General features: G+C 50.7%; 1 protein-coding gene across 5 annotated transcripts in view; it reads right to left on the bottom strand.

Moving 5' to 3' along the window:
* Nucleotides 1-82: 82 nt before the first annotated feature.
* ATG16L2 (autophagy related 16 like 2) overlaps nt 83-27902 on the bottom strand; it is a 35294-nt gene continuing 7474 nt past the window's right edge. The window contains exons 2-19 of one of the 5 annotated variants that reach the window (XM_041730773.1): nt 23662-23755; nt 17547-17646; nt 16870-16972; nt 13174-13247; nt 12681-12932; nt 12492-12557; nt 12086-12199; nt 11003-11065; nt 10327-10435; nt 9887-9992; nt 9148-9218; nt 8783-8854; nt 8541-8661; nt 8098-8203; nt 7320-7469; nt 7042-7089; nt 6821-6922; nt 83-6047 (exon numbers count right to left, since the gene is read on the bottom strand). In XM_041730773.1, coding sequence (XP_041586707.1) covers nt 5918-6047; nt 6821-6922; nt 7042-7089; nt 7320-7469; nt 8098-8203; nt 8541-8661; nt 8783-8854; nt 9148-9218; nt 9887-9992; nt 10327-10435; nt 11003-11065; nt 12086-12199; nt 12492-12557; nt 12681-12932; nt 13174-13247 — 1584 coding nt within the window. In that variant the 5' untranslated portion in view covers nt 16870-16972; nt 17547-17646; nt 23662-23755 and the 3' untranslated portion in view covers nt 83-5917. Of the gene's footprint in view, nt 6480-6820; nt 6923-7041; nt 7090-7319; nt 7470-8097; nt 8204-8540; nt 8662-8782; nt 8855-9147; nt 9219-9886; nt 9993-10326; nt 10436-11002; nt 11066-12085; nt 12200-12491; nt 12558-12680; nt 12933-13173; nt 13248-16869; nt 16973-17546; nt 17647-19475; nt 20725-23661; nt 23756-27902 lie in introns of those variants that run through there. The other 4 variants (XM_041730769.1, XM_041730771.1, XM_041730770.1 and 1 more) reach the window with 4 other exon arrangements.

Below are 27902 nucleotides of genomic sequence, written 5' to 3'. Positions count from 1 at the left end.
TCCTAGACCTTCCTTTTTAAAACCATAAAACAGATACGGAGAGGGGGAAATAAATTCCCAGTTAAAGGCTCATTCCCTCTGGCTGTCAGCCAGCCACACTGAGGACCAGGGCTCAGTCTATTTGGAGAGGTACCCCACAGTTCTCTTCTTCCCACAGCTGGGTACGTGCAATATGTATTCTTCCAGACATTTTCTGTGCCTAAATGTATACATGTACACATTGCCTTTTTATATATGTGGGATTATATATTTAGGTTTACCTCATTCTTTTTGAAGGCTGTCTTATATTCCATGGTTTGGATGTATCATAATTTAAGCTTGCTATAATGTCTCCATCCATTTGCTGTTAGAAAGTTGAAAATAATATCTTTGTACATCATTCTTTATAAATTTTTTCCAGTAAAGATATTGGGTAAATTCTGAAATATGTAATTTGAGAGCCAGAAAGCTATATGAGTATTTAATTTTGTTAGATTTTGTCAAATTGGTCTCCAAAATGATTGTATCTGTTGACACTCCCACTAGCAGCACAGTAGACTTTGGGAGTCAGAAAGTCAGAGTTAAATCCTGGCTCCCACTTGACAGCCGTGGGAACCAAGCCTCCACATCCTCCTGGAAACCTGAGGATAACACTGTGGATCCAAGAAGGATGCAGCATGGCTGCAGCACCAGGTGATCACCACCAACATTCCTCACCATCAGCTCTGACCTTCCCTTCACAGCTGGGTCCTTGCCCTCTTCCAGCTTTATGGTTTCATAAGGCTGTCACGGGAAGGAATGCTTCACAGAAATATGGGAAGGTGAACACTGAATACCACGTTCAATACCATTCTTATCTTCTGCCTTCCTCTCCTAATGAAAGCTGCTCATGGTTGAGGCTGCTGTTGACATCAGAGGCTTAGTCTGTGACCAGGAGACACAGTTAAACTAACTGCCCCACCCCAGCATCACAGCTGCATTTTGGCATCCTTCATCAAAGGCACTAACTGTAAAACAATGAAGCCACAGATTCACAGCACGTCACCTGGATCCCTTTCCTCTCTGACCTTCGATCTTCCACCACCACCCACAGGCCAAAGAGGCAAGTAGGATGTCATCTGGCTTTAGCCCAGTCACTTGATGGACAACCTTTCCCTCTGGGCTCCTTGATCCCCAGCTTTGAAAGGAGTGGAATGAGAGGACTTCCAAGGGTTTATCCAACTCTTATGTTCTAGATAAGCTCAGTTCCTAGACACAGTGAAAACACCACACAAAAAGGTCACAATATTTGAGAACAAATTAACACACAGACTTCTCAGTATAACCAGAAATTGAAAATTCAAGCCTTTGGACTCCACCACCACCACCATGCCCCCCTGGAGAAAGCAAAGCCTCCTCTGGATTGTGATCACATCCCAGGCTGTTGTATTCACTCCCTGCCCAAGGAGGCCAGCCACAGCTTTCAGTAATGGAGCCAATTACTGCCTAACCTGAGTGGCTTTACAACAAAGTCTAGCTGCTCTGAATCTTTGCATTTATTTTGTTCATTACAAAGATGTTTTTCATGACAAAAAAATACAACCAGCATATAGAAATTTTAGTTTAGAAGAGAGAGAATTTTAATTTGTTTTGAAATCCTACAACTTGACACATTCAGTATGTTTCCTTCTAGACTCTGTTCTGTAACTGTTGATCTGCCAAGAACCCTGCAAATGCCAAAGAGCATCTTGTTCCTGGACCGTTTTCCCCTGGTCCCACAGGCCAAAAAACAAATGAAGGACTTTGGCCATGTGTTTCTGAGAGCTCCAGTCTGGGAATATTTTCCTGGAGTGTTAGCCTGAAACAACAGAAATGAACCCACAAATAGGGTTCACACCCCTCCCACACTGTGTGCTAAACACTTAAGCAGCCTTCCTATTATCATCATCCTCTTGCTCCTATAGGGGGCAGAGGAAGCTCCGGCCACCTTGATTAGCTGTGGCCTTCAGCTCATCCCTTCACCTTTCTGGGCCTTGCTTTCCTCATCTGTAAAGTGGGAATGAAAAGGCAATACGAATGTCCTAAAATCCAGGAGGATCAACTGAAGTAATGTGCAAAGATGAAAATATTTTTGACCAAGAGATATGTGTCCAGAGGAAGAAAACAGCTTGTACCCAGACATGGTATGCTGACTCTCCACAAATGGGTCCATAGCTGGTGCCGCCAGGATTCTCTGAGAACTTGTAAAGGGCCAGGACCACCTCTATTCGATTACTATTTGTCCAGACAGCAAACTACCCTAGGTCTTGTTCTGGGCACTGGAGATAGAAATGACTCAGATCTCATCCCTGTCACCAAAGGGCTCACATCTGGTCGGGGAGATTCAGGAACAGAAGACTCCAGCTAAGGTGTGTCTCCCATGGAGATGACCAAGGGGCAGCAAGAGCCCAAAACAAGGACTGGTCACTTCTCCCTGTCAAATCTCAGGCTTACTAGGGTCTGAGATTCGGCAGGGAAAGAAGGCAGTACTCTTGCCTACAGAACAGCCTCAGGGATGAGCTGTGTCACCTTTGGTGAGGCCCAGAGCTGTGGGGCTGGAAGTGGTGAGGAAAATCGTTCCCCTGGAAGATACTATGATTTGCCCAAGGTCCCTCAGGAAGACCACTGCGAGCAGAACCTAGAACTGAGTGGCCAAGCCAGCCCCTCTCTGCAGAACCTGAGGGCAGTTTTCAGAAAAGGAGTCCTGGGTTCTCAGTTCTGCTGTGAGACCCTATACAAGACCCTAGCCCCTCTCTGGGCCTCAGCCCACATGCACAGCAAGGGAAGAGCCATTCCAGTTTTGACATTAGAGGCCCCAACTCAGGCCTGCAGCCTGGGTACCTGAGTACTGAAAACCTAGAAGGTATACAGACCTGAAGGCAGAGGATACTGAAGGCCTAAAGAGGTTCTTAGGCACAGGGCTCTATCTTCACCCTCTCTACCACCAGGGAATTTCAAAGACTAGATGGAGCAGCCTTCCCAGCTGGCTCTCCTCTGAGCTCTTCCCCTGCTCAGTCTTCATCAGCCCCTCTCCCTCCACACCCACCTCCTGCCCCAGAACCTTGGCCTGTGGCTGGCCCTTCCATACCTGCTGCTGCTCCTCCTGGACATTTCCATCCAACTAAGTTGAGGTGTGCATGTGCTCCCTGAGGTGAGGCCACTGTACCCCACGGGTGTACTGTCAGACTGGCCCCACGAAGAAGAGAAGGTTCCCTTTACAGGGAGCAGAGGGCTTCCTGTCCCTGGAATTGAGTCAGTCATTTCTGAACTAGATTACCTCTTCTGGATTATCTCAGGAGCCCTCACTGCTGTCCTGTGAGGCACCTACCCCAAGTAGTATAGCTGGTAACAGCTTCCCAGAATTCTGGTTCACCACATTCTTGTGACCGTACATGCCCCATATTCAAGGGACACTGACCCTCCACAGTCAAGCCAGGTGGGCAGGCCCAGAACCGAAGGAACAGAGAGGATGCAGAGAGAGAGACACACAAAGCTAGAATCCCCACCAGTGGTGGAGGCAGGAGGGTGCGGGAAGATGCCCTGCAGCCTTGCATAATTGGGAGCCCAGATTCTCAAAATCATTTTGTTTAAAAAAAAAAGTACAATCCAGCTGTGCCAGCTGTGTGATCTCACAATACTTAATTTCTGAGTGTCAATTTTATCACCTATGAAGGAGATAACCTACCTCACAAGCAAGTTCAAAGAAATAAAATAACTGTGTGAAAAGCACAGAGCACCGTGTCTGACACTTAAGCACTCAGTCATGGTGGCTACTGGAGAATGGTAGTTTTTCCAACCATGAATCCCAGGAGACCAGAGAATGGCTGGGGAGACACTAAGCAGATGGTGACTCCTGGTGGCCACTGGAAGCCAGGACAAGAGGGCTGGGCCTCTGGGACTCCGGCTGGAAAATACTGGACTCTAGTATCTTCAACTGTTAGTCTTGCTGAGTCCTCAAGTAAGAGAATTTACCCATTTAATAGACATTTCCTGAGGCTCTCTCTAGACCAGGCCTAATCCCAGGAATTATTCTGTTCCTCCCACCCTGGCCTCTTCCAAGAGCTCCCTGACTGAAAATGGAGGGAAGGAGACACACACACAAAAAAACTCAAGCATAGAGGACCTAGGCCCCTAGCCAGCCTGGTGAGCGAGGACAGGCACTCAGTGAAAAGATCCTGACAGACACATTTGAACTTGAGGCTGGGAGGGAAGAACATGCTGGGCAGAGAGAAAATCAATGTGTAAAACACATTCAGGGTAGCAAGGAAATGAAAACGCAGCTGAGGCCATGGGCCCCCTCCTAAAGGCTTTCAATTTAATGCCAAGAAGCTTCCCTGCAGGCAGCCTGGGAACTTCAAAGGTTGTATCTGTGACCATGATACCTTAGAAAGTAACTCTGGGCATGGCAAGAAGGGGCCTGGGTGGAGACACAGCAGGACAAGGAGAAGGGGGCTTGTGTTGCAGCTAGGTTAGAGTTAAATCCCCCTGGTGAAACAAAGTAGGGGTGGTAGAAAGGGAGGTGGGTGGGGGGTGGGGGTGACTGGGTGACGGGCGCTGAGGGGGGCACTTGATGGGATGAGCACTGGGTGTTATTCTGTATGTTGGCAAATTGAACACCAATAAAGAATAAATTTATTTTTTAAAAAATCCCCCTGGTGCAGGAGGATGTAGGCATGAGAGGAAGAGATACTTATGTCAGGGGGAGATGATGTCCTGGAGGCAGCTAGGTATGTCACCTAGAGTTCAGGGGACAGCTGGGCCCAGAGCAGTGAGTGAGCTGAGAGTCAGCAGAGTGTAGCCTGGGTATTTAATCAACACGCAGCCTTTGTCACGTGCCAGGAGCTTCCAGATACGAACACATTGAGTCTATACAATAAATTCTGAGGTGAGTGGTTTTGTTGTTGTTGTTGTTGTTGTTGTTGTTGTTGTTGTTTTTGGAGAAAGAGAAAAAGCATGAATGGGAAGGGAGCAAAAGAATGAATCTCTGGCAGATGCTGAGCACAGAGCCCGATATGGGATTCCATCTCATGACCCCAAAATCACAACCTGAGCAGAAACCAAGAGCCGGATGCCTAACAGACTGCACCACTCAGGTGCCCTCTGAGGTGAGTACTATTATTTTCCCGTTTCACAGAGGAGGAAACCAAGGCACAAAGCCATTAAGGAACCCCTCAAAATCCCTCAACTATTAAATAGTGGGCTGTGACTCAAAAATAGCCCAGCTACAGAGTTTAGGCTCTCAGCACCTTACTGCTCATCCTGGGAATGGCTTCCAAACCCTGGGAATGGCATGACCCCCAAGGGAGACTTTATAAGGTGATAAAGAAGGAAACTGAGAATTCTAGAGTAAAGCCTTTGAATCTCAGATGAGAACTCCAAAGTAAGGCCTCATCAGTTGGATAGAAGTCCCTTCTGCTGTCTTGTGACTGGCAATGGCTGTCCTGCTGACAGCTCCTCCATGCTCGAGGTTGACAAAGGAAGTGGGGTGCCCAGGCTCTCCCCTGCTGGGTCTGCATTGTACTCCAGAGGCTTGTGGTGCTGACCCAAGTGAAGCACCCACCCAAGCCCAGCCCACAGCTGCCCTCCCCAACACACAGACATATGTGGGCTGCTCCCCACCCATTCTGGGCCCCACCTCTGGAGCAAGAACATGCTCTCATCTGAAGGCAGGCCTGGTGTACTAAGTACTTGACACCACTCTCTGGTTTGTTAGGACCCTTTCCACCAGAGCCCTCTAGGCTGCTCCCCGATCCCTTCCTTGCAATTCCTGTGGCCCCTCCACAGCCTCAGTCCAAGTCCACCCTGAGTGCCTGAAGCCCAAGGGCCCAAGGTGTTGGCTTGGCCTCTAAACCAGCTTAGACCAAAGGTAAAATTCCCATGGCTCCAAGAGCCACTGCCCTTGCTGTCTGTGAGCCTTTCTTCATGCTGTCTCCTCAGATATGAACAGCACTGAGGTCAGACTGGCTCTGCCCAGCTCTGCAGGTGGAGGAAAGGGGGCCAAGCCCAGGAGTCCTCGAGCCACCAGCCCAAAGGCCTCTGCTACCTGAATGCTGCAAAGAGGCAAGTAGACACCAGTTTAGATGCAACTTTTTTTCACTTTTGTCAAAGAAAGTGAGAAATCAGAGATTTAAAAAAATGAACCAAAAAGTACTGTAATACCTGCCACACACACACACACACACACACACACACACACACACACACACATATTTTGTTTTTCAAGATAGGCCAGGTCCTGCCAGGCCTCATTGCCCACTAAAGGCCCCAAAACCACCCCTACCTCCCATCCCACCCCCAGCCCCACTGGCTCTAGAGCCCTGTGAGCAATAGGAAGCTGTCCTCTGGCTTTGGACTTCAGACTAGAGTTCCAGCCCTGGCGGGAGGAATCATGGCACTAGTGCCAGAGCACCACCTTCCTGGCCTGGTCCACGCTCACCACATGGCTCCCCGAGTAGCACCAGGCCACGGCGTTGACAGCAGTGCTGAGGAGAGGGAGGGACAGGCTTCAGAGAGGCATCAGAAGCCAGGCCTACAGCCTGGGTTCTGTCCCTCATTACTGGAACTCAGCAGTTCAAGGCTGTCTCTGAGCCTGCCGCCTCACCTATAAAATGGGCTTACAGAGCTGCGAAGACGGACTCAGGCGCACATGGGTAAGCACCAAGTGAACTAAGAAGGGCTCTGGGAGGTGAAGGTGTGGGGACAAGGGCTGGGGAGTCCAGGGGCCCAAGCATGTCAGAACTTGGAACTGGCTTAGCAGCACTTGGGGGAGGGGGGGACGGCACTGGCCCTGTGGCTGGGGTGGCCAGGTGCTGGCCGTGCTCACCAGTGGGGTCCCCGCAGACTACCCTCCAGCTTCCCAGTGTTTACATCCCAGATGTAAAGGGCTCCGTCCCAGGAACCTGCCAGGGCATAGCTTCTGTCCGGGCTGCAGTGGCCACAGCAGAGCAAGCAAGAGATGATCAGAGGTGATGACACACACATGCAGACACAGACCTAGTCAGATGGGGCATACTCAGGCACAGGCATGGGCTCTCACAAACACACCTGAACACGGCTTTGGTCCAGTCAGAACCGCACCTGAAGCCATCAGCCCTGCAGACAAATGGGACTGGGGTCAGAACGAACATGGCTGCCAGTCCGTGACCTCTACCAGGAGCTTCAAGTGCTTCCTCTCTCCATCAAGAGCTTGGGGCACCTCAGCAGGCTCTGGTCTAGAAGGACCTCAGGATGGGCCCCCCACTGACAGGTCCCGAAGGGCCCCTATCAAGGGAAGAGAGACCCAGCTGCCAGAGCCACAGCAATGGTGGGCATAAGGCAGGTACCTAAACACCTGACGGATATTGCTGACTCGAAGGTCAATGATCTTGAGTGTGTCATCTCGGGAACAGCTGAGCAGATGCAACTGGTCATGGCTGAGGTTCAGGGAAGTGACCCGACCCTGCACAGGGATGACCTGGGTGCAACAGGGGACCCTGAGGAGAGAGACAGAGGTAGGGATGAAGAACAGCCCGCCTGGGCCACTCCTGACAGGTTAACAAAGTCAAGAGGTGCCCCCGGGTCTCAGATCACTGGGGCCAGGGCTGATGCTGACTAATCCTCTCATGACAGCCAGCCCCTCCAGGGGGAGCCTAGGCAGCCTCTGACTAGAAGCCAGGGGCCTTGAAACCCTTAGGTCACTAAAATAAGTGCTGGAGAGAAAACTATGAGAGTTGCTTTTTAACATATGAAAGGAAGCAAACGGTTTCCAACACCAGGAAGGAGGAGCTTGAGACAGGCCTGGCACTGGCTCCAGCACCAGCTTTCATAGGTCATCCAAGCCCAACTGCTGGGCTCTTAGATTGAAAAAACAATGAAAACTTTTGTTCCCTTTGATTAAAAAGTGGTAACTAAGTGAAAAACGGGGCTGACAAGGCCCGGGCAGAGTCCAACAGTTGGACCAAGAGCCACTTCAAAGGGGCCATAGGTCCCCAAGGGCAGTGGAGCCGTCAAGGGGCCACACTTAGCCTCACTTCCCTGAAGTGCCTCCACATCAGAGAAAGGAAAAGAGTATACAGCAAACTTATCCCCATGCCTCCACCACTCATAGCCCATGCCTGTCACCTGCTGTCCCAGAACCGGATCTTCTGGTCATTGTGGCCACTAATGATGACATGGTCCCCACACACCACATCATTACAGTAGGAAAGGACACTGATGGTCCTGGAGCCTGGGGATCAAGGAGCAGAGTTCCAGCCTCAGAAAAAGGTTGTTATAAGCCATCCCACTGGACATCCAGAGAAGCTGAGGTCCCGAAGCCCCAAAGGGTTAGGTATCCTCCCCAAACTAGAACCCAGATTCTTTGCTTCCCAGGCCAAAGCCTGAAGTCACCAATAAACCAGGCAGAAAGCACTGCTGGGGGGCAGAGAGGGAGAGGCCCTGGGAACCTTTACCCCAAATGCCTGTGACCCTTGGAGCTATCCCAGAGAACAGGCTGAGGTATTTTTTCTTGCCCTGATTTGGGAGTACCAACCGGTAGGGAGGGGGAGGTAGGGGCTGGGCCTCACAGTAGGCGCGGCCGAGGTCCCACTCCTTCACTGTCCGGTCTCGGCTCCCAGTCACCGCCTGGTGCCTTGTCAGCTTGAATTTGGCAGCTGTCACCTTGTCTGTGTGTCCAGAGAGCGTCTCCTGCTCACCCCCCCCCCATCCCGGTATGGATCAAGGACATGGCCAAGACTCCATAACATCCCCTTTGGGGCCCAAGGCATGACCCTTGACCTCCAGGGCTGCCTCCTCAGTCAGGCCTTACCTTGGACTGTGCCTCTCCCACCTTCCAGAGCTGGGCGGCCTGATTGTAAGTAGCTGCTAATACCTGGGAGCCCTGGAGAGATGGAAGGGGGAATGAAGAGCCCTGAACTTGGGCCCAGAGAGATGCAACAGCCCTCAGGCCAGAGCCGGGGCAGGGGCTGCCTTAAGAGCTTCCCACAGCCCCAGATCATCCAGCAGGCAGAGCAGCCTCCAGAACAGGGAAGGGTTTGGTAGCAGCCAGAATGACTGCTTCTAGGACATCCATGATGTTCCCCAAATGTCCTAGAGCCACCAATTGCCCAGTGTGGAGATGGCAGGGGCACAGAACAGGCATTCCATGTTGTCACTGAGGCAAAATCCCCTCACCGAAGGGTCAAAGTCCACACTGGTGATGCTGCCACCAGCTCCTTCAAGAGTCTGGTTGGCCTCCAGACGACCTGGGGGAACCAGGAAAAGGACAGGTGAAGTGAGGTCACTAACTTCATGAAAAAGAGTTGCTGAGAAGATCAGTTTCTCCCAAGTTAGAGGAAAAAAATTCTGGGTGCCTGTGTTGGAGGCTGCACCTTCCCAAACCGCCAGCAGGAGGCTCCAGGGGGCAGCAGATCATCTCACAGGACTACAGAGGACAAGGAGAAGGGACTGTCCCTAGGACACCGAGTAAGCCAGAGCCAGGCCTTTCTCTAGGAAACCTCCAGGAAGTGACTGTGACTCCCTAGCATACCTGCCTCTACAAGCTCAGGGTAGATAGCTAACAGTCATCCCCTGAGTTCTGAGAGCTCAAGTGACACCAGAAGAGGTCACCTGGTGGACCCCGGGGACCTGCCTCTCAAGGGCCTGTCTCTGCAGAATCTAATGATAAGGGACCTCCACTTTCCCTAACAGGGACCATCCGAGCTTAGCCCTCCCCATCCTGCAGACCTGGATTCCAACAGGTGGGAAGCTCAGCCCAGAACTCTTGCCAAAGCGTCATCTGGCCGCTGGCCACAAAAAAATGTTACATGTGAGGAAACACAAACAGATCTAACACGTTGGCCTACCAAGGAGCAGGCTGAGGGTAGCGTCTGGAGAGAAAGCACTAGGTTGGCCCAGAGAGAAGAACCCTCACCTCCCACAACGTTCCAGAGGTGGATGAGGCGGTCGGCCCCTCCGGTGGCTAGGAGGCTGCTATTGGGGCCAAAACAAACAGCATTGACCTCAGAGAGGTGGGCATCCTGTGGGAAAAAAGGAGATTGGTGCCCCCGGTCCTCGCCATATGTGCCTCTCTGCACACGCTCATGGGCTCCCTCCTGCACGCACCTCTGCACAATGCTCCCTGCAGCAGCTTCCCACTATACCTCTCCCTGTTCCCCTCTGTGGCCTCCTGATCCCCCTCTGCAGTCCATCCTCTATTATTAAAGACTGACCAGCTTCTACCACTGGCTGTGAAAAAAAAACTGGTGCTCTAGCTAAGGAGCCCAGCCTTGCTTCCCTGGCCTCGGTGCACCACCCCTGAGGCCTACACTCCCCTTATCAGCACCTCTGCATGTGGCCCAGCCCCTCCCTTACCAGCACATCCAGAACCTGGCTAGGAGGTTGAGCAGCCACGCACACAGGGATGCTCTGGTATCGCTGCTCAGAAACTCCCCCAATGGAACGGCCTCTCCTCTTCTTGAAACTGGATGGAAGGCAGGTGTCAGGAAAGCATGTAGCAAGGCCTTCTGACATGGGAATCCCATGCTCCTGAGGCAGCAACAATAGAAAGTAGACACCAAAGGTGGTAGAACAAGGCCCAGAGGTGCAGTGAGTTTGTTCCCAAGCCAGCCTCTGATCCCAGGGGTCAGTATGGAGAGGGGAGGGGCACAGGGGCAGGGTAGGGTTGGCGGATGCAGAGCCACCTGAGTAGCCTTGCTAGCACTTGGCTCTGGGACCCTAAACAAGTCCTGACACATCTGAGCCCATTTCCCAACTGAATGGTAGTTCCTATCCAGGCTCAGACTGGAGATCTTGATCTCCTGTGAGGACCATGGATGAGGGACAGAGAGAGGAGGATAGCCAGCCAGGGCCTGGAAATGAAGGAAATGAAGTCTGGGAGAGGCAGCAGAGATTCACAGACAGCTGCGCAACACACGGACAGAGAGATCGAGACACACACAGACCAAGCCTAGACTCCAGAAGCCTGACACAGGCCTCCAAGGGGCCCAGACCCTTCATACACCATGTGGCTGCACACACACACACTTACTCCAGAAGCCCCTTCACCACATCCACACAGCGGGAGAGCGTCAAGGAGGTGGCAGAGGCAGACCTGGGGTAGAATTAAGAGAGACATGCTAAGGAACTGGCCACTGAGTGTGCAGACAGCAGCCAGGCACCCTGAGGCTCACAGCCTCTTAAGCCTGGGACAAGAACTTGGCTTCTCCAAGAGCAGGAGAGCGGGATGACCCAAAGCAATCCCAGGAAGGTGGAGACAGGGAGGGATTTGGCAATGAAATCTCCCAAAGTTTCCACCATTATAGTAAGAACTGCCGCACCACCCAAGTGCCCCCCAACACTGGGGTAGGCTGAGCTGGGGCCTATGGGAGAAAGGGTGAAGGTGCACTCAGGCTGGAATAGCATAAGGCTGGGGGAAGAGGGGAAGTAAAACCTAGGCCTACTGAGTGACCTCAAAAATGTCCAGAAGAGAATGTGTCCTAGGATGACTTAGCCCACCAGGGCTGCCAAGGACTTTGGGAACGAGCATCTCATGCCCCTCCCCAAAGTTCTTTCATTTCCCCCAGGCCTGGATACCAGTGACCTGCAAGGAAGCACTGAAAGAGAAGCCTTCAAGCTGGTGAATGGCACAAGGGAGGGGGAAGGGCACCTTCAGTGAGGAACAAATGGAGACAAATTGGGAAGACTGAGGGGGTGGACACTCAAGGACTGAAACTCCAATCCATAGGCTTCAGAAGCCCGTGCAAGCTCACATCTATACATGACCACATGCTCCCTCAGCTTGTGCATACATGTGCTTTCAGGTCCCTGTAGCACACATGCCTATGACATCTGAGTCCTGGGCCTTGCCCAGATTCCCTCCGGATGACACCCTTTCACCAGCCTGACACTTCACTTCCAGAGCTCTCGTCCTAAGGAGAGAAAGAGGCACTGGGGTCCCTAAGGTGGCAGTGACCCCAAGATGCTCCAGGCACTGGTGATCAGACCTGTCCTGGGAGGTCTAAGCTGTACTGCAGCCTCTGCCCAAACCCCTCTCAGCCCAAGAGATGGGCCCAAGGCCCCAGAGGAAGACTCCAAAGTGGGGCCCAGCTCAGTGCTCTGGGACAGTCCTCACCTGAAGGTCCTCAGCCACTTCTCACCAGCCTCACTCTTCGGGGATACGGGCTCAGCAATCAGGGCCAGAGTCTTACCCTCCTCTCTGATCCCATCGCCAATGGTGTTGGGGCTCCTGGGAGAGGGAGTGAAACTCAGGAAGGTCAAGGGACCAGTCCCTCCCTGCCTCCAGCACCCAACACAGTAAAGAGGATTTGTGTGGACCCACGCGCAGCAGGCAGGTGTGCGGGCTCCTACGACCACACGAGTCTGCACGTGTCCTGTGGGCTCAGTTTCGGGGGGGGCGGGGGGGTGCTTGTGTGGACACGAGGGTAGAATTGTAGGCTAAGGGCGCCTTAGGGCACGCGGGGCAGAGCGGGCTAAGGAAGCTCGAGGCTCGGCTCGGGGCGGGCCATCCCCACTCTTACTCGCTGATGCTCACAGTCCGCTGGGCAGCCTCCTTTAGCTCCAAGGACATCCGTGCCTGCTTGGCCCTGGGGGAGAGAAGCATCCAGAGAGCCGGACCCGGGCCAGCCCCACCCGGGCCGTGGAGGCGCAGCACCCACCGCCCCCCGCCCCCGCTCGCGCGTCCGAGGGGCGGGGCCCAGCGCGCTCACTTCTCGTAGCGCTCGTTGCGCAGGTTGCGCTCGGCGGCGGCGCGGGCTTTGCGCTGCACGAGCCTCTCCAGCAGGTCACGCGCCTCCTCCTCGAGCCTGCGCAGGGCCGCCTCCTGCAGCCTGGCGTGCCCGCGCAGCGCCTCGTAGGCCGCCCGCTGCGCTGCGTTCAGCGCCCGCTGGGCGTCCACTTGCCGCGTCTGCCGCGCCTGCTCCTCCCGCAGCTCCGCCACGCGGGCCTCCAGGGCCGCCAGCCTGAAGGAGCGGGGGACCCTTCGTCACCGCCCGGTGGGAGCCGGTCGCACAGGTGGGACAGGCCTGCCCCTTCCGTGCGGTCAGGCAAGTGGCCGAGCCTGGTGTCCAACCAGGCCTCCCGCTCCGAGCCCTGCCGTTCGGGGCCGCTGAGCCCAGGCGCGTGGGGGAAGCCCTCGGGCCGCGCTGGAGACACGCAGGAGCACCGGGTCCCCCCTCCCCGCAGAGAGGGCCCGCGCCTCACGTGCTCTGCCGCTCCTCCAGCGTTGACTCCAGGGCGCCCAGGGCAGCGCTCTTCGCCACCACCTGGTAGGCCATCTGGGGGCGGGAGGCGGGCGTGGGCTCCTGGGCAGGGCTCCCGCCGCGCCTCCCGCCCCTCTCCAGAGTCCGCTAGGGCACCCACCCGCCCCCTTACTGAAAAGAAAGCAGAGGCTCAGACAAGTTAGGATCGTGCACAGGAACGCAGTGCTGTTCTTGAGGAGCAGTGGAAGGGCCTTAGGCTCCAGAGTGTCAGTCCTGGCAGTGCCACTTACTTGCCCTCTGACCCCGGGGTCGTCATTTAACCTCTCTGAACCTGCTGTTTCCTCCCTTGTAACATGGGGATGATAGCACTTACCTCATAGGGTAATGTAAAATTATTAGGAATAATATTTCAGATAATAGCAAATGTTTATATAGCACGTGTGTGTCATGCCCTGTTCTGAGCACTACACGTGTTAACTCTTAATCACCATAACAACAGCATAAGGTAGGTACTGCCATTTTCCCAGTTTTACAGAAGAGGACATTGGCACAAACAGGTTAAGTGTCTCAACAAAGTTACACAGATAAGTGGCAGGCCATCAAACATTATGCTGCAAGTACAGGACAGGTCTGCAGTGACAGACGATTGTCACTAAACCTTTGTTGAAAGGTTCAAGGGATGTGGGCTCTACTGCCCACTTCTCTAACCCTGGCCTTCCCAAGCACAGATTCCAGAGAGCAACAGGAGCCTAAGCAGAAGCACAAGGGCAAGAACGAAAATTGGCTGTGGGAGCACAGAGGCCAGACTGAATACTGGAGCTGCCCAGCCCAAGATTGGGGGTGAGGGTCACCTTATCCATGCCCCTGCCTCATTCAACAATCCTTCAACCAATGGCTGGGAAAGTCACAGAGAGGAAGGTCAAGTCCCACTTTTTAGAGCTGAGGGGCCAGTGAAAGACAGACCTCAGGCAGAGCAATTGCTACCAGTGTGACAAGAGGAACATGAGGAAGTAACCAAGGCTGGGGCTCTGGTTGCTGACCTGTTCCCGTGTTCTTTCTCACACGGGCCTGGTGAGAGATGGACTGAGGAGCAAGGCTCCTGCTACTTCACCTGCACTGACACATCTCTCCATGGTCCTGCGCGTGTCTACTTTCCTGACCCAGCTGGCCCAATTCATAACGTTTCTGATTCCTTTCACCATGCAGCAATCTGACCTCTACTTCTGCTCCCTTTGTCTTTTACTTTCATTGACGTTTTGTTATTCAGTATTTTGGGGGGGCTTTTCAAAAGCCAAATAGTAGAGATGGAAAACAGATTAGTGGTTGCAGGATTAGGGATGGTTGGGGGAGAGGGGTCAGTTGTGGCTAAAAAGGGTAGCAAGAGGGAGATCTTTGTGGTGATGAAGTCATGCTGCGTATTGCCAATCACACAAATCTATGTATGGGACAACATGACAAGAAATATATGTAAATTTCATACCAATATCAGTTTCCTGATTGTGTGTACTCTAGTTACATAAGTGACCAATTTTGCAAATTCCTATGATCTGTAATTATTTACCCCCAAAAGTTAAATAATAATTATATATGCTTGTTGTGATATGTGAAACAGTACTAAGAATTAAAGAAAAAGCCATTCCCCATCCCCTAGCATATCCAATGGGGACTGGTATGTGTCTGAGGAAGTACCAGGGAGTAAGTGCTAAGGCAGGGGGTTCGTGGAAGTGTCCCACACAAAGGGAACTAGGAGTTCAGAGAGTGGTAGGAAATACAATAGGAGGCTGGAGAACTCCCCTGGGAAGGCAGGCTAAAGGGCTCTGGAAGATGTATACCAAACCGACAATGGGAGAGAGTTGAGAAGGGGGTTTCACTTTACTCAGTGGGCTTCTGTTCCCTTGAAATGTTCACAAGCATGTATGTCTCTACTATACTTTTTTAAGGGAGATCTTTTTGTTATTAGGGGATCCCTGGGTGGCGCAGTGGTTTAGCGCCTGCCTTTGGCCCAGGGCGCAATCCTGGAGACCCGGGATCGAATCCCACGTCGGGCTCCCGGTGCATGGGGCCTGCTTCTCCCTCTGCCTGTGTCTCTGCCTCTCTCTCTCTCTCTCTCTCTCTCTCTCTCTCTCTCTCTCTCTCTCGACTATCATAAAAAAAAAAAAAGTATCACTGTGGGGTGCCTGGCTGGCTCAGCTGACAGAGCATGGGACTTTGAATCCCAGGGTTGTGAGTTCAAGCTGCATAGAAGCCATGGGGCCCACTTAAAATGTGTGTGTGTGTGTGTGTGTGTGTGTGTGTGTGTGTATCACTGTGAGTGCTATATGGAGAATGGATGGGAGTGTGAGAGGAGGGATCATCCAAGAAGGGATGAGGGTAATTTGCACCAGGCCAACCGAGAGTTGATGGATTTGGAGGCAGGATCGATCCATGAGCTGATGACTACTAGCTCAGCATGAAGGGCTGGGAGGGACCAGAGGTGCCCCCTTGGTCTCCAACCCAGTGACTTCTAGTTGGGGTGGAGGGTTTACCTCATCCATCATTTAGTTTACAAATATTCATTAGCATGGACTGTGGAGACAGACCCCAGGGATCAGTGGAAGCAAACCAAAGGCATCCCAGGCCTTGGAGATCTCACAGCCCAGAAAGTGCCTCAGATGTCAAGTTGCAACTACAATGGGGGCTTTGAGCGCAAGGCTCTCACTGGGTTTATAGCCCCGTTCCCACACTAGTTTGGCAAGTAATGTGGCATGCTGTAACTGGGCTTGTGTTTATTGGCCTATCAGTCTCCTCCCATGGACTGGAAGCTCCATGCGGCCAGATCTTGTTCTTATCCTGGGCCGTGGATATGACGATTGTCACTAAACCTTTGTTGAAAGAATGAATGGAGATCACAGAAGCTGGATTCATGTGTGAAGGAGTTCAAATCCTGGCTCCATTTCTCAGTTTCTTGCTCTAGCGTTGTAGAGGATTAGCTCAAATAATGCTTAGCCGAGCACCTGCAGGAGTCACCTCTCTGTGTGGTGCTGGCCATATACTGTGGGGGAGATGGTGAATCTAATTTTGGATATGATGTCCAAGAACCCCAGCCGACCACAGAGTGTGGAGCTCAGGAAAGAACACTGGGCTGGAGACAGGTCTGGGAGTCATCAAACAGTATTTGAGCCCACAGGAGTCAGTGAACCCACCCAAGCTTTAAGGAACACCCACATTTAAAGGGAGGAGGAAAGGAACCACAGAAGGAAGTTCAGAAGCAACCACTACAGAAAAAAGAAAACGAGGACAATGTGGTGAAACAGAAGCCAAGAGACACCATGAGGTGGGGGCAGCAGTGTCACTGCTGCGGAGGTGGACCACCCTACTTATTTAGTCTGCAAATGTGTACTGTGCATCAGTGGCTAGGCTCTGGGGTTGGTGAGGCAAGCTGTGAACAGAGCAGGCGGGACCATCTGAAAGGAGGAGCAGAGGTCACACCTCTGGCCTTGCACACCTCATACTCCTCTCTGAGCGCTCACCTCACATCCTCTAGCTGCTGTTGGAGACTACCTCATCCAGGGCTGCCAGACCAAGCTAGAGAGCACTCTGGCACTGAACTTGGAAAATGTCCCTCACTTGCTGGATCCCACGGACCACTCCCCCTTGCCCCCAAACTCCTGGAGTCTGGCCCCATGCCATTCCCTCTCAGACCCCTGCCCAGCCTCACCTCACCGCAGACCAGTCGGAGCCCCTCCTCCTTCTCTTGCCACTTCACCCTCAGAGTGCTTGATGATGGGACTAGGTCTGAGTCAGGCCCCGATTCCTCCTCCCTGCCAACCAATAAGAAAGTGGTGTTCATTGTCCTTCCATGAAACCCACAGGATGAACACAAAAAGCCTGAAAGCCATGAACTTTCTCCCTAAGGAATGTGGAAGCCAGAAAGCCAGTAGAGTAAAGATCAAATCTCCAGAAACTGGAACTGCCCGTAACTGCTCTGGGGTTTTCCCAGGCCTCAGTTCCCTAGCCAGGACCCTCCTTAAGAAGCACCTCCCAACTCTGAGGCCCAACCCATTCCTGGTTCTCGGCTCCATTCCTCCTTTGGAATATGTAGCAAGACACTTTTTTCTATAGGCATCAGGTAAGGATCAGAGCGACAAAAAAAGGAGGGAGGAAGGCGAGAGTGTGGGAGCAAGGAGTGAAAAGATGAGACTAGTGAAAGATGGTGGAGAAAGGACATTCTAAACAGCTGGCTTGGAGGAAGGTTCAAGAGCCCACCACCTCCCTCCCCTGGGTAGCATTTAAGGACCAAGGAGATGCCAGGGAAAAACTGAACCGGGCATAGGCGGTGGGGGCAGGGCCCCGGCATAGGCAGCCCATTGTAACCAGGAACACTCATACACTCACCAAGGGCCCTGAAGGGTAGCAGGGGTGACATCATTTGGCTTTGGCTGCCGCTTCTCTGAGATCCGGGCCAGCAACTCAGCCTTCTCTAGGAGACAGTTATCTAGGGGTGCAAGAGAGTGAGCTTGGGGCAGAGACAAACACTTTCTAGCAGACTCAGGCACACCTCTGTGGCTGGGAGGGCTCAGGAGCCCAGGGATGCAGAATGGCCGAGCTGCTGTCAGGCTGGGCTCTGCTCTTTGCCTGAGGGGTGTTTGTGTGGCTCTACCAAGACCCTCAGCTCTTGCACAACCTCCTCGCAGCACCTGCCTACAGGCCCTCCCAGGAAACCTCTCCATGGGACAGAGAAAGACAGCCACCACGGGAAGTACACGGCCAGCCTCACTGACCCCTGCGGGTCCTGAGGGAAGGAAGGGGCCGGAGATTGATTCAGCCTTGCCCCAGAGCGACTCTTTGCCCCAAGAGTGATGACACAAACCCAGTTCCACCTGCCTATTGCCTCTGGCAAATTACTTCCCCTCCAGGGCTCTAACTTTCTATTCTAAAAAACCGTCCTCTCTTCCCCAGGGTTGAGGTAAGGTTTCCCCACGCCAGAAGAGAAAGTCCTTGAGCAACTAACTATCCAGCAGACTTCCCTGAGTTTGGTAGTTTTTGCTACAGACCCTGGAATATCTCCCTCCACCCCCACCACACTCACTTCCTCTTTTCTCACCAGAGTAGGGTGGGGGTGGTAAGCCCAGGCCTAGCTCCTCAGCTCCTTTCCTTCACCCAGTCCCCTGCCTGTCACCTCGACTGAGGTAACTGGTCAAGTTCTCACACAAACTCCACCTCAGCCCCCAGGGCACTGCACTGCCCCCATCAAATCTAAAGATGTTATTTTGCCCAATTTGTGGGTGAGAAATCTGAAGCCTAGGGATACAACCCACCCAAGACCGCAGAGAAGACTGAAGTCAAATTATGTCTGATCTCAGCCCTCCAAGGTCTCTCCAATCCCACAGACTGCAGCTTTCAGGAGATGGGTGATTTCTCCCTCAAACTGTATGGTTTCACTGTCCATCAGAGCAGTGGAAAAGTGAGGTTGCCTGGAGGCAGGAAGCTGCCCTCACACCCTTAAGAGAGAGGGCCAGCAGCCTAGAATGTTGCAGGGAAATGGCCCAGAAAACAAGAGCTGCAAATTCAGTTTGGGGGATGGGCGGGGGGGGGGGGCAGTTAAGCAGCAGCCAAGATTAGGATCAGTGATGGAGCTGGAGGGATAGTGGTTGTACTCCCCCCGCCCCCCCCCCAGCCTCCAGTGACCAGAGGCACTGACACAGTCGCACACCTGTTCACCCTAGCTTGAACTGCCATACTCACTCCTGACCAGCCTCCCCCCCACCCCCCGGAACACCTGAGTATAACTTCCCGGGCTCAGCCAGCGGCCTGGAGCCCCCAGTTTCCCCCTCAGGCTGGGGTTGCCGGGGCACAGAGGTGGTCCAAAAACCTGAGCCAGGATCACTTAGCAGTGGCAAAGCCTGAGACGCTGAACTTCCTCCCTAGAGACTGAGTTTAGAAGTAGCTGCTCTAGAGTTTTTTCACCAGGCCACAGGGTCCGAATGGATTGACTAGTTGTACCCTGGCGACTGCCCTGGGAGAGGGGAAAACCATAAGAGGCCCTAAAGGACCAACACTGGCCAAGGAACCGCAGCCCAGCCCGGAGACACGGGCCCTGAGAGGCGAGGAGGTCTCCAAGCAGAGGGGGCTCCAAGCGGAGCCTGGCCTGGAAAGGGCCCGACTAGTGAGAGGTGGGGCGTAGAGAGGGGCCGGCAGGCCCAGGGCTTGGGGCGAGAAGGGCGAGAAGGCTTCTCTGCGCGCGGGCGGCAGCGCGGGAGCCAGCCTCGCCTCCCCGCCGGCGGGTCCCCTCCACCGCCACCTTGCAGGCCGGGGCGCACTCACAGGCCGGCACCAGCTCCAGGAAGAGCGCCTTCTGCGTGCGGTCCCGCTGCCGAAGCTGCCGCACGATGTGGCGTTTCCAGCGGGCGCCGGGCCCCGCCATAGCCGCCGTAGCCGCTCGCAGCGCAGGAGGCGCAACCGGGGCGGGGCCGCCGCGGGGGGTCCCCGGATTGCACTAGGAGCGCTCGTGGGGGGAGCAGCGCAGAGGCGGGACGCCGCCCCCCGCCCGGGCTCTGCCGCCCCGACCGCACCCGAACTCGCCCGCGTCCGGGCCCTGCTGCGTCCGCCGCGGGGAGTCGGGGTGAGGCCTGTGCGCGCGCCCCGGGGCCGGCCTCCAGGTCCCGGGCCTTAACCCCTCGGCGCCCGGGCCGACTTGGGAGGTAACCGACGGCGCTGTGCGTGCGCTGGGGACCCAGAGGCCCCTCCTCTCACCGCGGCCGCCCTGGTCCCTCAAGGGCCGCGAGAGCGGATGACCCAGAGGCGCACAGACGAGGAGGGGGCTGCGGGCACGGGCATTGGAGGTGGAATGGGGGCGCCCAAGTAGGGGTGGGCCAGGGGGAGGGAAGTCCCGGGCAGCGGGAAGAGCAAGTGCAGAGGCCTGAAGGCATAAAACCTCCGGGGGACAGAACCTCGGGGAAGGACAGCAGGCCCAGGAGCCCTTGTGGACAGCAGGTTTCCCTGAGACTGACGGGATCCGCCGTCTTAATCTGGAGATCCCCGGCCGAGAAGGGAGAAGCGCCGGCCTGAGGCTGCGCAGGAGCCCGACCGCGCACTTGCCCCGGCAGCCTCTGGAGCAGGAGCAACATCTCGTGCAGGGACCCTTGACAGTGAATCACGGGTTGCGGGGAACTGTGATAAAACGCTCCGGCGAGACCCGTCCAGAGCCCTGCAGAATCCCCCCACGGAGGCGTTCACTGCGCCCAGCTTCACCCTTGGGTGCACTCTAAGGCCCCAGCAGGCCCTGCTCTTGGTGAGTGCATGCAGACCTGTCTATCCCCAGGAGACAGAGAGAAACTGGGTAAGGTTAGGGAGCCACACAGCCTTGGAGGTTACAGGTCTTTTGAGATGCACGTGGTGGGATGGATGGGTCACAGGGCTTGTAAGGCAGTAAGTGCCAGCGATACCCCCAGGATAATGTACACCTGCTGTGCTTTGAAACCACCGCGAACTGAGCTCAGCACCCCACATTTCTTTGCACAAGTTCCCTTGGAACAGCTTCCCTTCTTGTCCTTCTGACTCCTACTCATGGGTCACCTCCTTCAGGAAAACTTTCCTGCCCCTTCACTGAGTGAAGGCCTTTCTGACCTGAGCTACAGCCCCAGCCTGTCTGTTGAAGGAGTGGGTGTCGGTAGTAACATTTTCCAGAAGGCACCAGGAGACTCTCTGTACCACAGAGACCCAGAGCCAGTTGGTGACAGTGAAGAATTCCTTTTAGGACTGTCAGACTCCCAGGTGCCTGGGGGACACCATCACGGGTCTGTGTGCATTAGAGGATATAATAAGCAGGGCTCTGCTTGACCACAAGGTGCAGAGGTGATATTTCTCTCAAGTGAGGAGTCGTTTTGGGGTGAGAGGTTCCTCACCCTTTTTTGACTCAGAAAACACTCCTAGGATATTTGAATAATTTGTCATTTTTGAACAATACGATAAAGAAATGATTGATTTTGACTAAAAATATTCATCTTCTGGGACGCCTGGGTGGCTCAGCTGGTTGAGCATCTGCATTTGGCTCAGGTCATAATCTCAGGGTCTTGGGATTGAGCTCTCTGTCAAATAAATGGGTAAAATATTTTTAAAAAAATATTCATCTTCGGGATGCCTGGGTGGCTCAGAGGTTGAGCATCTGCCTTTGGCTCAGGGAGTGATCCCGAGGTCCCTGGATCAAGTCCCGCATCGGGCTCTCTGCATGGAGCCTGCTTCTTCTCCCTCTTCCTATGTCTCTGCCTCTCTGTGTGTCTCTCATGAATAAACAAATAAAATCCTTTTAAAAATATTCATCTTCTATCTTTGGAATATGAGAGATTATGTTATAAAGTTCACTTAAAATCTTAGATAACATTCATAGTATGTGACAACACATTCCTAAATTTCACATTTAACATGCTGTTTCATTTATCTTTTTTTTTTTTTTAAGATTACTTATTTATTTGAGAGAGAGGGAGAGAGAGTGCACAAGCAGGGGTAAGGGGCAGAGGGAGAGGGAGAAGCAGACCCCCTACTGAGCAGGGAGCCAGATGCGAGACTCCATTCCAGGACCCTGAGATCATGACCTGAGCTAAAGGCAGATGCTTAACCAAAGAACCCAGGCACCCCCACAACACTGAAATAACTGCCTACTCATTCCTCTGTTGGCATCTTTGCCATAGATATTCTCTATTCCTAGTGCTCTTCCTTCAGATCTTTTAAGGGCTGGCACAACCCCTATTTTTTTCAGAAGATCTTTCCTGTTCATACAATCTGAAATAGCCTCTATTCTAATCAATGTCTACATCATCTAATTGTTCTTCCTTTCAGAGCACTTATCACTCTCAGAGAGGATCATTTTTCTGTGCTTGTTAAGTTATTTTTGATATATCTTTCCAACCTGACTGGTAGATTCTGGAGAGCCAGGACCAAGTCAGCTTTGTTCCCTGCTCTGTCTTCAGCCCTAGAATAAGACCTGGCTCCAACTTAGGAGGTGATCAGTAAATATGTATTACTGTTGCTGTGGTATCAAAACTATTCAAAACCAGTTTTAACGGCCCAATGGTTAGAAGTTGTGAATTCAAACTTGTTGCTATATTGGGTGCCTGGGTAGCTCAGTCAGTTAAGTGTCGGACTCTTGATCTCAGCTCAGATCTTGATCTCAGGGTTGTGAGTTCAAGCCCCAGATTGGGCTCCACGCTGGGCATGGAGCCTACTTTATTTTTTTTTTTAAGATTTTATTTATTTATTCATGAGAGACACAGAGAGAGAGAGAGGAAAGACATAGGCAGAGGGAGGAGCAGGTTCTGTATGGGGAGCCCAATGTGGGACTGGATCCCAGACCCCGGGATCATGACCTGAGCCAAAGGCAGACACTCAACTACTGAGCCACTCAGGCATCCCTGGAGCCTACTTTTTAAATTAATTAAAAATTGTATCTATATCCAAAAAAATTTTTTTAAAGATTTTATTTATTTATTCATGAAGTGACAGAGAGAGAAAGGCAGAGACACAGGCAGAGGGAGAAACAGGCTCCATGCAAGGAGCCCGACGTGGGACTCGATCCTCGGTCTCCAGGATTACACCCTGGGCTGAAGGTGGCACTAAACCACTGAGCCATCCGGGCTGCCCTCAAAAATATTTTTAAATTAAATTTGTAGCTATATCTAATTGAAACAGAAATCACATGCACATAAGCCAAAAATTTAAATACTGCAAGAGTGAGACTTTTTGCCTCACACCATTATATTGGTTAAGATGAGACAGGCTGTTCTGTGGCCTTTGTTTCTCTATGATACAACTATTTTTTAATAGCACTCATAATTCTGCTCTCATTATTCTCTGTGGTGGCTGAGCTCAGCTGGGTGATTCTCACTTCAAGGCTCATGTGGTTGCAGTCCCGACTCAGAATGGAATCATCTGAAGATTTGATGGGATTAATTGCTAATTATGACTCACTTGTTTTGCTAGCAGGAGATGCTGGCTATTGGCTGGAAGACTGATTAGAACTGAAAACCAGAGTGCCTACAGATAGCCACTTCATTTGGTTTCTCAGAACTTGGTTAGATTCTGAAAGGAAGCATCCCCAAACAAGCATTTCAATAGGCAGTAAGCTGCTAGTCTTATGTGGCTTGAGCTCAGAAACTAGCACAGCATCACTTGGTCTGCATTCTGTTGTCCAAAGCAATCATAGTCCAGCCCAGATTCAAGGACAGGGGTCACAGATCCTAGCTTTCAATGAAAGAAGTGTTAAAAAAATCTCTGGCCACATTACATGTGGTACCAAATAAGCCTTCAAATCTTAGTGGCTTAACACACAAAGGTTTATTTCTCACTCACATCCCAGTGTGGGGCAGGCCATATTGGTATGTTATTTTCATTCAGCAGTGACTCAGATCCAAGCTGCTTCTACCCAGCATCTCCATCATCTCAAAGCTCTTTGATCCCAGGGGGTGGGGGTGGGGGTGGGGGGGAGTGGAAAGCTTTCACATTGACACTTAATTACCTTGGACTCAAAGTGCCACATTCTTCTGCCTACATTTTCATTGATAAGATCACATCTACTAGAAAGGTTGGGAAATGTAGTCTCCCCATGTCCCCTGGAAGAGAAAAATGGTGTGAATACATCACTGTTGTTGACACACACCAATTTCCCAGTCTCTTTCTCTGGAAGTATCACCATTAACTAGTGTGTATCCTTTCAGAAATATTTATGCAGGGATGCCTGGCTGACTCAGCAGTTGAGCATCTGCCTTTGGCTCAGGGCATGAGCCTGGTCCCAGGATCGAGTCCCGCATCAGGCTTTCTGTGAGGAGCCTGCTTCTCCCTCTGTGTCTCTGCCTCTCTGTCTCTCTCATGAGTAAATAAATAAAATCTTTTAAAAAAATTAAGCATATACAAACATATAAAAATACAAAAATACAAAACACATTGCTTCTTTATATAACAATATATTTTCAATATGTCTTAGAGAACTTTGTTTTTTGAGAGAGAGAGAGTTGGGGGAGGGGCACAGGGAGAGGGATAGAGAGAATCTTTTTTTTTTTTTTTTAAGATTTTATTTATTCGTGAGAGACACACACACACAGAGGCAGAGACACAGGCAGAGGGAGAAGCAGGCTCCATGCAGGAAGCCAGATGTGGGACTCGATCCCGAGACTCCAGGATCACACCCTGAGCCAAAGGAAGGTAGGTGCGCAACCACTGAACCACCCAGGCGTCCCAGGATAGAGAGAATCTTAAGCAGTCTCCACATCCAGCACAGAGCCCAACCCAGGGCTCAATCTCACAATCCTGAGATCATAACCTGAGTGGAAATCAAGAGGCAGACCCTTAATGACTGAGCCACCCAGGCACCCCTAGAGAACTTTCCATTCAGAATATTTAGATCTAGTTCATTCCTTTTAAGACTGCAAAGCATCTAATTATATGAATGTACTACAATTTAATTAGTCCCATATTGATAAACATTTAGGCTACTTCCCATTATTTGCCCTTACTATGTTAAACTATACAGCCTTGTGCACAGATCTCTTTTTAACTGTGTTAATGGACCTGTAGGAGAGTTTCTATAAATAATATTTAGAAGATATCTATTCAGTAATTATATAGACCACTAATGTCCAATTAGAAAATGTAAGTAAAAATGAAGTCATCCACACAACAGCAGCAAAAACTAATATACGTAGGAATATAACCAAGAAAAAATTGACAAGCTGCAGGGGTGCCTGGGCAGCTCAGTCAGTTAAGTGTCCAACTCATGGTTTTGGTTTGGGCATGATCTCAGGGTTCTGATCTCAGGATCGTGGGATTGAGCCCCATGTTGGTCTCCACACTCAAAGAGGAGTCTCCCTCCTTCTCCCCCTCTCCCAACTCATGCATATGCATGTGTGTGTGTTCTCTCTCTCTCAAATAAAAATAAGTCTTTAAAAAAATTACAAGCTGGAATCCCTGGGTGGCGCAGCAGTTTGGCGCCTGCCTTTGGCCCAGGGCGTGATCCTGGAGACCCAGGATCAAATCCCACGTCGGGCTTCCGGTGCATGGAGCCTGCTTCTCCCTCTGCCTATGTCTCTGCCTCTCTTTCTCTCTGTGTGACTATCATAAATAAAAATAAAATAAAGTAATAAAATAAAATAAAATAAAATAAAATATAAGGGATCCCTGGGTGGCACAGCAGTTTGGCGCCTGCCTTTGGCCCAGGGCGCGATCCTGGAGACCCGGGATCGAATCCCACGTCGGGCTCCCGGTGCATGGAGCCTGTGTCTCTGTCTCTCTCTCTCTCTCTTCTGTCTGTGTAACTATCATAAATAAATAAAAATTAAAAAAAAATTAAAATAAAATTAAATATAAATATAAATTAATTAATTAAAAAATTACAAGCTGCATATGAACAACAAAATTTAATTTGAATGTTTGTATCAATGATAAACTTAATATAGCTTAATATGATCAATTAAATTAACTGAAAAACATAAAAGAGTAAGCTGAATGAAAGAAATTACATAAAATGTTTGGGGTTGGGCTTCATGCAGGGAATTTACACAAACAATGAATTCATTACTTTCCAATTGAAATCCCAATAGCATATCGTTTTTTATAGAACTTGACAAGTTGTCTCTGACACATCTCAAAAAAGAACACCTGAGAAAAAAATATTTTAAGAATAGGAAAAGACTATTACAATGAAAATGGTGTGCTGTTGGTTCAGAAATAGGCAAGATTAATAACAGATTAGAGACCAGAAATAGATTCTCCCATGTAGGAGTTTAATATATGATGAAGGTAGAGTTTCAAATAAGTAGAAAGAGGGATCTATTCAATAATTTATGTAAGGACAATTACTTACCCAGTTAGAGAAAAATATATAGTTAGACTCCTTACTTCATATCCCAAAAAAGTAAATTCTAAATGGATTATATTACAACTTATACACATAAAAATGATAAATATAGTAGAAACAATCAGGGTAATTTAACTATAACCTTGGGATAGGGAAGATTTTCTTAAACGATATGCAAAACATAAAAATTATAACAGAAAAGGTAGATAATTTAACCATATTGAAATGTAAAATTTCTGAATAAAAGATACCATGCTCTATCAAAATTCCAAGAGACTTTCTTGCCAATCCTCAAATTCATACAGAATTGCAAGATGTCCTGAATAGTCAAAACTGTCCTTTGAGAAAGGACAAAGTTGGAAGGCTTCACACTTCAAAACATACTACAGGGACACCTGGGTGGCTCAGTGGTTTGGCGCCTGCCTTCGGCCCAGGGCGTAATCCTGGAGACACAGGATTGAGTCCCACCTCAGTCTCCCTGCATGGAGTCTGCTTCTTTCTCTCTGCCTGTGTCTCTGCCTCTCTTTCTGTATCTCTCATGAATAAATAAAATCTTTAAAAAAAAACATACTACAAAGCTACAATAGTTAGAACAGTGTGGTACTGGCAAAGGGTAGGCATATAGACCACTAGAATAGATTTGAGATCCAGAAATAAACCCATATATCTATGTCCAATTGATTTATTTTTATTTATTTATTTATTTATTTATTTATTTATTTATTTATTTATTTAAGAGAGAGAAAGAGCACAAGCAGGGAGAAGGGGCAGAGGGAGAGGGAGAAGTAGGCTCCCCACTAAGCAGGGAGCCTGACATGGGGCTCGATTCCAGAACCCTAGAATCATGACCTGAGCTGAAAGCAGACGCTTAACTGACTGAGCCACCCAGGTACCCCAAGGCCAATTCATTTTTGAGAAGGAAGTTCATTCAGTGGGGAAAGATTCGTTTATTGACAAATGGTGCTGGAACAACTGGATTTCCATATGCAAAAGAATAAACTTGGACCCTTACCTCACACCATGTATAAAAAGTTAATTCAAAGTGGATCAAAGACCTAAACTTGAGAGCTAAAACTACAAAACTTTTTGAAGAAGCATTGGGAAAAATATTCATGACTCTGATTTCATGGATATGATACCAAAAGCACAAGCAAAAAAGGAAAAACATCGATTGAACTTCATCATAATTAAAAATTTTTGTGCATCAAAAGAGATTATCAAGAAAATGAGAAAACAGGGATGCCTGGGTGGCTTAGTGGTTTAGCGCCTGCCTTTAGCCCAGGGCGTGATCCTGGAGTCCCTGGATCGAGTCCCATATCGGGCTCCCTGCATGAAGCCTGCTTCTCCCCCTGTCTGTGTCTCTGCCTCTCTCTGTGTGTCTCTCATAAATAAATAAATAAATAAATAAATAAATAAATAAATAAATAAATAAAAAGGAAAGAAAGAAAGAATGAATGAATGAATGAAAAGAAAAGAAAAGAGAAAAGAAAGAAGAAAAGAAAAGAAAATGAGAAGACAGGGCAGCCCCAGTGGCGCAGCAGTTTAGCGCCGCCTGCAGCCTGGGGTGTGATCCTGGATACCCTGGGCCAGGTCCCACATCGTCGGGCTCCCTGCATGGAGCCTGCTTCTCCCTCTGCCTGTGTCTCTGCCTCTCTCTCTCTCAATGTGTGTGTCTCTCATGAATAAATAAATAAAATCTTAAAAGAAAAAAAAAGAAAATGAGAAGACAACTTACAGAATAGGAGAAAATATTTGTAAATATTTATCTGATAAGGGTTTAATATCCAGAATATATCAACAATAACAAAAACAACCCATTACAAAAATGAGCAAAGGATTTGAATAGACATTTCTGCAAAGAAGATAAACAAAGGCCAAGAAGCATATGAAAAGATGCCTAATTACTC

The sequence above is a fragment of the Vulpes lagopus genome, chromosome 15 (genome assembly GCF_018345385.1).
Source record: "Vulpes lagopus strain Blue_001 chromosome 15, ASM1834538v1, whole genome shotgun sequence".
Taxonomy (NCBI): Eukaryota; Metazoa; Chordata; class Mammalia; order Carnivora; family Canidae; genus Vulpes; species Vulpes lagopus.
The sequence above is the reverse complement of the archived record's forward strand: the minus strand, read 5'-3'. Positions and strand labels throughout refer to the sequence as shown.